Genomic DNA, 12,587 nt, shown 5'->3' with positions numbered 1-12,587 from the left:
AACAGAAGTACATACGTACAGGAGAAAAATTGTCCGTGAAAGAATTGTTTACGGTGGGTTTAATGAGATATAATTTTGTCCTAGACGGTAATTTTAAAGAAGGAGACAATTATAAAGGGGTTTTAGAAGATTTTTGTAGAAATTTAAGTGAACATAAATTTATTTTTGTGGTTGAGTTTTTGTAACCGAACCCAAACCTATAAATAATTTGGTAACGTCCAAACTGGTTGTTAAATCTGCGCGTTTGCTTGGGCTTGGTACATGGATTTTTGGTCCACCCATAATCTCCTTATTTAAAATATTATTGATTAAAGGATAGTATTTTAGACAGTTTGCGGATATCTTGCATTTTTTATAAATTTTTTTGAACGTTTAATTTAATCTTTTTGAATCAATCTCTCTTTTAAATCTACCCTTTTTGAATCAACCGCGGCTAAAATTATATATTATCTTTTAATCATTCAAATTAAGGATGAAAGTTTAACTTCCAAAAATATCAACAAAATTAGATGGATGTCCTTACACAGATGCGAGGGGTATTGCAAGGGAAACATCACCACCCATAAGATAGCAAACCATATCATATGCAAGCCTACCTAGCAAGCAAGTTGATTAATAAACTACGAAAGTCAAGTCTAATTCCAACGGTAACAAGCAATTTCTTTGGGGCTTAAGTTTTGAGTTCAGATTTCAATAGATGCATAAGTTAATAATTAAAAAAAAGAAAAATCCTACTGAAGCACTAGTAAACTAGCAAAATCTATTGCCAAAACATAATCAAAGTAGTCCCAATTACTGAACCACTAGCAACGCAACAAAACACAATCACAACTTGTTCTTTGATTACATAAACTTCCCACAAGCAAATTAAACAAGTAAAAACTCACATGGACAGACGAGACACCGGTGGCTAATTATTGTTGTGGAAAAAATCAGTTTTTTTTTTTTAAAAAAAACTTTTAGGATCGATCTCATACAATATATAAAAATTTGTAATCTAGAAATCGTACCTTGAAAATTTGAGAAGATGAACAATCTTTTTTTTTTTTCACTAAAGTGATTTAGGCTCCCAGACCACGATCTGTCACCACTACTCATGTTAGATCACGATCCGCCACCAAATAATCTTCCAGACTATGACTCAAGTTTGATCTACACTTGATGTGTGAGCGCCTTTATCACCACTAAAGCAACTAGCACGAGAACATTTTTCTCTCAAAATTAGAGAGAAAATCTTTTTCTCTGATTTGTATAATGTGGCCTCTGTCTATTTTCTTTAAAGAAAATAAGTTTTTTTATATCTCTATTTAGTGGAAACCCTAGGCTCCATATTTATTTATTTATTAATTCTATTAAATCCCATGTGATTTAAATTAAAAAATAATTAAAACAAAAGTCACGTTACTTGTTCTTGTGTTATAGGAGTCCACCTTGTAAAATAACACAAGGCCCCTTACACTCAAGCATATTAATGGAGCCTCCCACTAAATAATATATTTAGGCTTTTAACCTAAATAGCTAGTTATCTTACTTACTAATCCAGTAGCGATCCAGTCAATTAAATAAGCTAACCCGGGGATCGTTTGGGAATATACAATAGTGGCTACAACAATTAAGTCTGTAATTAAATAAGCCTAATCATTTAATTCCAACTCTACTCCACTATAAGATTGGAACTGACCTCCATAATTGTATGTTCGAATAATAATTCGTCCCAAGACAAACTGATTTCTTTACTGCTCAATCCTTTGGACCACATCGTTAATTAAATCGATATCTCAATTGTTCAATCAATTTAATTACATCTTATTCTTTGATACTTACTGGTTTTCTCTAATGATCATTTTCAACATACTAAATATGTTGACACACTCTGACCAGAGAATTCTATGATCAAGTGCTGAAAACCCATCAACAGATGCGTCGTACAAATTCTATATTGTTAATCTATAACTCCAATACTCATAATTGCTCCCACCAAGATACCGGGTAATCTTGACCACAATTGTGTGTCGTGCCCATTGGTAACTCAAATGGAATAACAATTACAATCATGAAATCATAACTAACTCAAGATTAAGATTACAGTAAAATCAATGCCTATGAGATTTAATAAGTCTAACAGTCATTTCAAGGTTAATTAAATCTTATATGTCATCCAGCTCAATGTAGTCAAACTACATCAGTAAATTGATATATGATTAAGGCAAATCATTCAATGAATTAACTACAGTCTAAACATAAATAGAGCGCCCAACTCTATTTATCAACTGCGAACTTAATTTATTTAATCATAAGATAACTTGTATTTATATCTTCTGTGAATCCATATGATGATTACATAAATACATATAATATGATTAAACGGACCTTATTCAAAATATTTATGCAATTGAAAATATCTCAAATATTTTATTAATTAGAAAATAAATTAATATGCTTTAAAAGAGCATATAATCCCAACAATTATGCAAAGCAATTAAGCAAGCAAGAAACATTACAATAACATATATGTCCCTTTAATTTCTAAGTTTAAAGACTGGCAAGCTGCTGGATGTTCATGGGATAAACAACGCTCTGGTCACCATAGAAAGCTTTTCTTCCAAACATAATGTTCACAGCTTCTGTTGGGTGAAATGCATCCCAGAAAACGTATTGTTCTCGATTTGCACATGGTGTTTGGAATGGAAGACATGTAATTTGGCCTCCGTTTCGTCCAATGCCACAGCACCCTCGATCTATTACACTGAATCCTGTAGAATTATTTGGGATAAAAAAAAAAGTGATCATAAACATTATTCTATTAAGTAAAATTTTGTTTATTTTATGCACCTATTTTAATTTAATTTTAAAATGTCTTGCTTTTATTGTAGCACAGCAAGACGATAATTTCTCCGTTATTTCCACCTCTAGGCCGTGCTTGTCAAATCAAAATCCTAGTTCAGCCACTGTAAATTGTTCCTTGATTTTAAAATATGAGGACGAAATCTTTATTATCTTTTGTCAGTGTCCGCACATTTTAAAATAAAAGATTTTAGGCTAGACAGCACACATCATATCTAACTACAATACGATATGTTTAGTGGGAAAATTGCATACCGTATGATCTATAATTGGTGAGGAGATCTTCAAACATGCGGGCAATGTCAATGAAGGTGAATCTTGCACCAGGAAGATTGGCATTAAGATTGTTAATCACAGTCTTCACATTTGCATTAAAAGGCATAACAAGTTGATTCACTTCTTCTGAACAGCGATCCATTTGATTTTGAGCCAAAATTCTTGGAATACATCCGATTCTTCCTAATCCGGCCAACACAAATTTCCTTGCTCCCAAATTGTAAAGGGTCTGTAGATTTTCAATCAATACTTAATACAAGTTATATAAATATGTTTACAAGCTAAAAAAAAAAGTAACTAAAATGCATGCATATGGTAAAAAATGTAAATATAGTGAAATTGAATCTTACTGTGAGTTGTCTTGAGTATTCTGAAACCAAAAGATCAGCATATTGCTGAGCATTGTATTGATTTTTGGTATTGTAATTGGGCATGAGATAATTGTTTAGGTAGTCATTGCTGCCCATTCCTACAAAAAATATACATCTTGCAATTGCATTTGATACATCACTTGCTCCGAGATTATCAGTGACCTGATCAAGTGTGTTCTGAAAATTCCTTATTTGTTGATCAAACGGTATGCGACCTACCTGACCATGCAGCAAACATTTTCTACTAATGATCGGATCTCGTGTTAGATATAGAATCCTCTAATTAAAATTCAGATCAAAAGGGAATCCTGGTTCGTTTGAATTAGATATATGAGTCCTTACGAAGTTTCTTCCGGTGATGTCGAGGATTCCAGCAGCAGCAGAAGCATAGTTGACTCCGTGAAGCACTTGTGCACCGGAAGCCTCAGAGTATGCAGGAATCAGAGGAAGTCCCAGTAGTTCAGCTGAATGGATGAATTTACAAGATTTGGTTAATATGACATTAAAAATATTTGTGAAGAGTAAATAAAAGCTAATGGACAAAAAAGAAAATTTTCTTTGAAAGGGGACACAATTTAAAGAGGTTATGCATATGGAAGCTTTTAGCCATTAATAAGACATGCCTACCAGATATGGTGAATTTATCCCCAAACAGATCGTACTTGCGGATTAATACAAGTTAGGTATAAGTGGGTGTAGATATAATAAATGTAAAAAATAAAAGAAAAAATTCTGTTATTTTTATTGATTTAAGATAATGACTGTGATTGTTTAGAAATAAATATTATGGGACAGTGCGAGCCCTCCCAAAGAGACATATAGAGGTAGGGGCAGAGCAATAAACGGCAATAGTCTTTCCTTCCCCCCCCCCCCCCCCCTCCCCAAATAGATAACTAAACAAGTACTTTTATTTTGTTATTTTTTTTAAAAGGGATAGAAGTAGGAAATCAATTAATTAATTGTAATGAATTTGGATTTGTGTCATTGAAGCCATGACTATGAAACTCACTTCACAGATATTTCTAACTATGCTCAAGAGTGTGACACAAATTTACAAAGGAGAAAAATCTAAAAATGACATCTGTTTTATGCTTTTTTTTAGCTAGCAAAGAAGTAATCATAATAATTTGTCAGATCAGCAATTAAAATACCCTGCATTGCATGCAATCATGGTGTATATAAATTTTCATGTACCTTCAGGATTTTGAAAAGGAAAAAAAATTATAAAAATATAAATCAAATGCATAGATAAAGAGAGTTACCAATTTCATCGACCATGGTGTAGCCGCTAGAAAAGCGGCCAGTTGGGCCACCATTGAAATCGATACCATAGGGGTAATAATTTGCTTTGGCAAAAGAAGGAAGATTGTTATTGTTGCCATTATCGATAAGTGAATCTCCAAAAATGAACAAGGCAGGCACCATTTCTCTTCCTCCTCCTCCTTGTGTTGATCCCACGGGATCCCCATCTTGCCCTAGCGCCACTTTATCATTCATGAGCAGCAGCAGCAGCAGCATCACAAGCAAGAAAGAAAAGATAATCCTGAAGAAAATATTAACCATTATTTGATATTTGAAAGAGAGAAAATAAACGCTATGGCTAAGCAGAGATGAATAATGTTGAGGATGAGGATGATGAAGAAGCTTTAGAGTTAGAGGTACATGAAGGAGAGATGTTGAATTACACTATGTAGAAGATTTTATTAGCACCAAGATTTGAAGAGGATAATTAGTGCAGTAAGATTTCAGAACACGTGGCACCATCAAAGATAAGGTGTGCAATGTGATAATTGATATCAACAATAGCGAGAACATAATTTTAAAGGCGCTAATCGATGTGATAGGACTTTCAACAGAAAAATATCCAGCACCTTACAAAATATAGTAGATTAAGAAAGGGACAAAAATGCGAATAATGTCGTGTTGCTTTCTCCATTAGAAAGATTTATAAGAGTGATGTAGTATGCGACGTGGTGGATATGGATGCATGCCATTTGTAAGCATTAGTTTGATTTAAAGTTGAAGTTATGCATGGCAAATATTAGCACAAACCTTTCTTTTGATTTAAAGTTGTAGTTATTTAGTACCTCTTTAATTCCAACATCTCCACCAAAACCAGCGCTCACTACTTCTCCACCCAAACTGCATCCAGTTCAGCTACTATTATATTGACTTATGTAAATTTCCAGAAACAAATTAATGTATGTTTAATTTTCAATAGAACATAATAATGGGAATTAGGAACAGAAACTATTTTTCTCCACCCAAACTGCATCCAGTTCAACTGCTGTTATATTGACTTATGTAAATTTCCACAAGCAATTTAATGTATGCTTAGTTTTCAATAGATCTTAATATTGGGAATTGTGGAAAGAAACCATTAGTGGAATAGTAGCCAATATGGAAATTTCGCTGTATGTTCCAAAAACAAATTAATGTATGCTTAACTCCTTATCCACTGCTTTTTTATAAATTAATTTGTTTGTGGAAATTTTTATAGTGGCTACATTCTACTAATGCCTTCTCGGGAGTTCTTCTAGCTACTTTGTGAACTTTACATACTGGTCAAGTTCTTACTTATTGACATGGCTAAACTGCTGCAATTGCTCTTTGCCCCTATAAAGTATTTTAAGCAATTCTTTAACACCTTTCCGCTTGTATCAATCATTCCAAATAGAAACGGAATAAATTAGCATCAAGAAAATGACATTTCACTATCAAGTCTATGCAATGTCACTCTCATTTTGTTTCAACTGCTTCTTTTTCTTTGTCACTGTGCAGAGTGACTGAGTTTGACCAAAGCAAGCTAAACCAAAATTCTCAAAATTTAGATTTCTCTAATGGAAAAATGGATTTTATTTAACGGTTTTAACACCCAATTTTGCTGTTGAAATTTCATCATATTGCATATGTTGTTTTGCTACATGTGACATTTGCATACTTAATTTAATACTTTATTTATGGATTGTTTAAATCATTTCAATAGCTAGCTAGTTTATTGTCGTGGACAAGTTTTATTTCAATAATTTTGTCTTTTTCAGTAGAAATCTAAAAACAAGTCTTGCTTCTATTCTTCTCTATTTTTAGTCGTGATTTAGTCTCTTAAGTTGTTACCTGCTCCGCGATTCTTGGAACGAATAGCAAAAGGTACTTCTATTTTTTTCTATTTCTCTATTTTTTGAAAATTATATTATTTGCTCTTTCCATGATTTATGGTATATGGCTTATAATATTAGTGTTATAATTAGTCATGATGAAGATATAGGTTTTCTCTTGCTGTTAAGTGTTATTTTTTATTGTATTTTAACTGCTGTTTTCTTGTTGATTTTGTAACTTTAATAGTTGTTCTTATAGTTGGAAACAATATCAAACTCCAATATTAATAAAACTGAACAAATGAAATGTGATGCATTTGTAGGAAAGTTAATAGTCTAAATATGGATAAATCTTGGATGTTGATGGATAGAAAGTCTCTAGGATATGAGAATGCGTTTCTTGCATGGTGACTTAAAAGGAGGAGATATTCATGGAGCAATCTGAATGATTCAATGTTAAAGGCAACAAAGAAAGTGTATGCAAGTTGAAGAAAAGTTTGTATTGACTGAAATAGGCACCAAGACTATATTACAAAAAGTTTGATTTTTTTATTGAGAATCATGGTTTTAGCAAGATTATGTCTGACCATTGTCTTTTTGTAAAGAAGCTTGGTGATAATAATTTTATCATTCTTTTGCTTTATGTGGATGATATGTTGATTGTTGACCATGATGCTAGTAAGATTGATAATCTAAAGAAAAAGCTTAGCAAGTCATTTATAATAAAAGACCAAGGATCGACAAATACATTCTTGGCATGACGATTTCCTATGACAGAAAAATTGGCAAGTTATGGTTATCTCAAGAAGCATTTATTGAAAGTGCTCTTGAAAGAATTAACATGAGCAAGGCAAAATATGTTTGTTCTCCACTTGCGGGCCATTTTAGGTTTAGTTCCAAGCATTTTCCTACAAGCGAGAAAGAGAAGCAGCAGATGAAAGGACTATTTTATGCTTCAACACTTTGCAGACTGATGTACGCCATGGCTTGTACCAAATATTGCCCATGCAGTCGGTGTACTCAGTCAGTTTCTTTATAGTACAGGCAAAGAACACTTCCAAGACATGTTTATGTTTTAATGGTGACAAGTTGTGTTATAAGTGTACAACATATATGGCAAGAGATGTTGATCCTAGAAAATTCCTATCAGGATATTTGCTTACCTTTGCAGGGGGTAGTCTAAGAGGATTTCAAACTTCGTGTTGTTGTCCCCACCATAGAAGCAGAGTATATTGCAATCACTAAAACCCTTTGTGGTGAAGAATTTCTTACAAGAGCTGGATGTGAAACAAAATAGCTATGTCGTGTACTGTGATAATCAAAGTGCTCTCACTTGGCAATGAATTTAACATACCATTCGAAATTCAAGCATATAAGGTGAGATATCAATGAATACAAGACGTGCTTGAAAAGAAATAGTTGTAGCCTGACTATATTCATGAAGAATGTGTCAGATATGATGACAAAGTCGTTGCCCAAGGAGAAGCTGAAAGACTGTAAGTAGAGAACGGGCTTGGTAGTGCCCCCCATATGATCTGATGGGAAGATTTGTTGAATCCATCTCATTTGGGTGGCCCAAACCAAAGTTTCCATTAGTTTGGGTGTTTAAGAAATTAAAGGAAATATGTTATGGCTAATTGAAAATTGCCATCAAATTTGGCTTTGAAAATCACCTGGCTATAAAAGAAAAAGTAGACAAGTGAAGCAGCAGCCTTAAAAACATAGAAAAGATGAGAGAGAAAAAGAAGACAATGGCCAACTCAATTTGGGGGTAAGGATTTTAATCTTTGAATGGACGATCGAAAGGCAAACTTAATCTCCCAAATTTGGAAGGCAATTTCTGGCATCGCCCTCTACATTCTTACTGGTCTTGATTTTTATTTCATTCTCTCATTGGTTGTTATCTAAGATACCCACTTGTTAGAATGAAAAATATTAGACTATTACTATGAGCAAGATTGTTGAGATTCTTGATATTGTTTGCCTCTAGTATTATTTAGAGAAGAATTTGTGTAGTAATCCCATTATTAATATAATGGAAGGTTATATTGGACTATGGTCCCAGTGGCGGATCTAGAAAAATAATTTACTGGGGGCTAAATTAGATAGTAGTAAAATATGAAAAACTAAAATTTTGAATATATAAATTATTTGCTAATACATTTATAATTATTCTCTATGCATTTTCATATTTTAAAAATGTTATGCAATAAACTCATTATCAATATTATTAAATTTATTGTTTTCTATATAAACAACAAAACTATCATTTATCCCATCCGATTCCAAAGATGATTCTTCATGAGTTTCATTACTGAAAACGTTCGCTCTACTATTATTATAGAAACTTGAAGAATTAATCCTATTTTTAAGAATATAAAATATTTTGGGTGGTGGGCTATTATTATTTTTAATTAAAATATAAGTTTTTATAATTTTTAAAAGTTAAAGTTTAAATTTTATAGGGTTTTATAATTTATAGTGACTATTTTAATAAATTAATGGGGGTTAATTAGAAAACGAAAATATTTTTCTCTTTCAATTTTAGAATTTTTTTTTTGCCTAGTGGGGGCTCAAGTCCCCACTGGTCTTATGATGCATCCGCCCCTGTATGGTCCTGTGGTTTTTTCTCGATTTGAGTTTTCCACATAAAATAATTTGTATCTCTTATGGTTGATTTATTGTTTTCAATTGTGTTGGTTTTATTTTTTGCTTGTTTATTTTTTATACACATTCCGATTTTATCATATAAAGAGGGAAAAATTTAGTGTTTGCTTAATTTGCAGTTACTCATGTAAGTTCCTTTTCCAGCAACACGTGGTTCTCCTTTTTCTTTTGCCTGCCACGACCTCAACTTTTGAGGTTGTAGATTTGAGTACTACTCCTTGGACCTCTAATTTCATATCTCATTATATAGTTAAATGTGGGTAGATATATCTCCACAAAGTTTCATTATATAGTCCACATGATAAGTGATTTTTTTTAAATAAATAGATAAACTTATATTAATAACCTACTTATTTATTTCAAGGGATAGCATTATAGTTTACTAATCATTTTCATAATCGAAGTGCTAAAGGTTATTAAATTCACTTCTTTGATGGAGGAAGTGTAAAGTCTTCTAAGTTATGAAATATTGTTATAAAAAGGGTTTCTAGCCTATCCAAGTCTATGCTTGTTAAGAATTTATTTTCCATCACAAGAGAAAGGCTATAGAGTAGAAAAAGTAAGAAGATACTTTTATAAAATTTAGTGAATGTAGAGAACACTTGAAGCTTGAACAAGTATGATTGCAGGAAGATTTAATCTTAATTAATTTAATTCTTTTACAATATCTTTTATAAATATGTAGGATAAATATATTTTAAAATAAAATAAAACTTTTGAATTGTACTATAATATTACAAAATTGACGTATGATTGTATCAACAATCTTTTTATCCTGATCAATATGGAAAATATTAGCAAGTTCTTTCATTGTAACGTATTAATATTCAGAAAAAAAATTGAAAAAACGAATCCAACGGCCTTATTTTCTTTGTGTTTTAATTTTTCTTTTCTTTTGAATGCCGTTATTGACCTCTATTATTTTTGTATTTTGATTTCACCATGATGGTTCATCAACTCATACATCAGGTAAAACTTACATCACATTAGCTGTACGTTACACATAAAATTTTAAACCTTAGAAAAGATAATAATTATTAAAAAGGTCAATTTGAATTTGTCTTATCAGCATCCTCTGGAATCTTGTCTTGACAGCAGCCTCCGGAATCACAGTCGAAAAAGAAATTAAAAAAAAATTAACTTCGCTGATTGATGGGCGCTTCATTGGCATAAAGATTATATATATATATATATATATATATATATGAACCCGAAAAACAAAATGGCTTTATAAACGTTTTTGGTCACACCTCTTTTTAAGTTGCCTTTAAGGCAAATAAGGCCTTGTCTGGATGTCAGGATTAAGTATCCAATTGGATTAATTTTAAGATTAAATATTTATTTCATATTTAATAAATTTACTTGAATTGAATTAAAGGAAACTAAATTTGAATTTAATTTTAAAATTATCGGATTAGTAATCCTAATTTACACGAGTTCAATCTAACAGCTCCAAATATTTGTTTTTTAAATCAAACAGGTTAACGGTTTAAGCGGTTGCTTTAATACAAATAAGATTTGACGGACATAGATACTTGAGGCAATTGTAGACCGAAATTGGTATAAGAAGATCCCAAACATCATGTAATTGAAACTAAATTAAAGTGATTCCGACATCGATCTTCACTTCTTGAGGGAGCATATATGATGAAAATTGGTACAAGAGAATTGTAAAATTAATTCAACAATTCCGAGCACGAATAAGAAAATAGTCTCTCACGTGCGGGCAACCGACGACTGGATTGCTATGCTATTAGGACGAGTGATTCGGTTGTTGAGTTGTTGTGTGGTGTTGGTGTAGAAGTCAAATTGAAATTGAAGAGTCCAAACCAAATTGGTTTTTGATGATTTAATACCTGGATACAGTAGCAAGTCCTTCTCCATATTCTAAACTTTAAAACACTAAACTTGCCATTTAATCGGTGGTTGTTGGTGTGCTTGGCATTAATTTGGTGCTTGTTGGCCATTGATTGGTCATGAATTTGGTGCCCGATGGCCATTGATTCACCGTTGACCAGTGGCATTAATTCTCCATGACGGCAGCAAGGCAAGAACCCAAGTTGTACGTATAAAGTAACCGCACTCCTGTTTGATTTAATATATATATATTTATGCAGCGATGGCCATGATTGGCAGCCTCAAGAATCTTCTTTTGTCAGCAGCCTTTGGAATCACGATCTTTCAAAGAATAACATGAATGAAAAGCCTCATTCATCTGGAGTCAAAGCTATAAGATCAGGGGCGGGGCCGGCGTCGAAAAATATATTAAAAAATTAACTTCTCTGATTGGCAGGCGCTTCATTGGCAGAAAGATTATATATATATATATATATATATATATATATGAACCTGAAAATTAAAAGAAAAAATGGCTTTATAAATGTTTTCGGTTACGACTCTTTCTAAGTTACCTTTATGACAACTGAGACCATGTTTGGATGTAGGATTAAGTATTGAATTGCACTAATTCTAAAATTAAATATTTATTTTATATTTGATAAATTTATTTGAATTGAATTAAAGGAGACTAAATTTGAATTTAATCCTAAAATCATCGGATTAGTAATCCTAATTTACATATTTGTTTAGTTGGATAAAATTAAAGAAAAATTATCTGTTAATATTAATTAATCAATTAATTTTTATTTATGATTTACTTAAGATTTTTATTTGATTTACTTAAGATTTTTATTTATTATATATGATCTAATTAAATTGACAATTTTACTTCTAATAACTCTTGAGATTAAATTTTCATTACTTGTATATTTAATAATTTATAAATTAACCATTTAATAACTTATTGCATTAGTGATTGTATAAAATTTAATAATCACTAATATAATTTAAAAAATAATCATGAAAATTAAAAATACCAGAATTAATTGATTTTATATAATTTTTTTAAATATTTGATAAAAATTAATTAAATATTTAAAATTTTTATTTCTTTTTCATTTGTTGATTATATTATGACTACCTAATAACTTATTTACAATATACTTAATTTTTTAATTAATTGCTTTTTAAATTTGTTTCCTTATTGTTATAAAATTTCATGAATAATTGATGTTCATATTCAAATATCAACTTAAATGCTATTTATATCATTGAAATATAATTTAACATAGTTCAATCTCGTACTACACCAAACATAAGACAGTATAATATAATCCGACTTTATCCAAGTAATCTAATTCAGTCTTATTCTAATAATTAATCCAATCCAATTTTGCATGGCAAAAAAGACTAGATGAGAAAAAAAACTAATTAAGAATTATAATCCTTTTTTAGAACATGTTATAATAGGAAAAAAAATGTTAAACTAATATTT

The 12,587-nt window shown here is 31.2% G+C and overlaps 1 protein-coding gene across 1 annotated transcript; it reads right to left on the bottom strand.

Moving 5' to 3' along the window:
- Window positions 1-2,469: 2,469 nt before the first annotated feature.
- On the bottom strand, window positions 2,470-5,054 carry LOC18048367 (GDSL esterase/lipase At1g71691). The gene is made up of 5 exons (XM_006441537.2): window positions 4,754-5,054; window positions 3,834-3,955; window positions 3,471-3,710; window positions 3,100-3,349; window positions 2,470-2,753 (listed from the first exon to the last, which is right to left on the bottom strand). Exons 1-5 carry the CDS (start codon window positions 5,052-5,054, stop codon window positions 2,533-2,535), a joined length of 1,134 nt encoding a protein of 377 aa, XP_006441600.2. The 3' UTR covers window positions 2,470-2,532.
- Between the last annotated feature and the right edge of the window lie 7,533 nt (window positions 5,055-12,587).

This window comes from Citrus clementina, unplaced genomic scaffold (genome assembly GCF_000493195.1).
Source record: "Citrus clementina cultivar Clemenules unplaced genomic scaffold, Citrus_clementina_v1.0 scaffold_3, whole genome shotgun sequence".
In the NCBI taxonomy this organism is placed as follows: domain Eukaryota; kingdom Viridiplantae; phylum Streptophyta; class Magnoliopsida; order Sapindales; family Rutaceae; genus Citrus; species Citrus x clementina.
This window is presented reverse-complemented; position numbering and strand designations above follow the sequence as displayed.

Coding starts and splice junctions, on each gene's coding strand:
- LOC18048367 (XM_006441537.2), bottom strand. CDS start 5,054: ATGGTTAATATTTTCTTCAGGATTATCTTTTCTTTCTTGCTTGTGATG. Junction 3,956..4,753: donor CACCATGGTCGATGAAATTG/GTAACTCTCTTT, acceptor TCATCCATTCAG/CTGAACTACTGGGACTTCCT. Junction 3,350..3,470: donor AATACTCAAGACAACTCACA/GTAAGATTCAAT, acceptor GAAAATCTACAG/ACCCTTTACAATTTGGGAGC.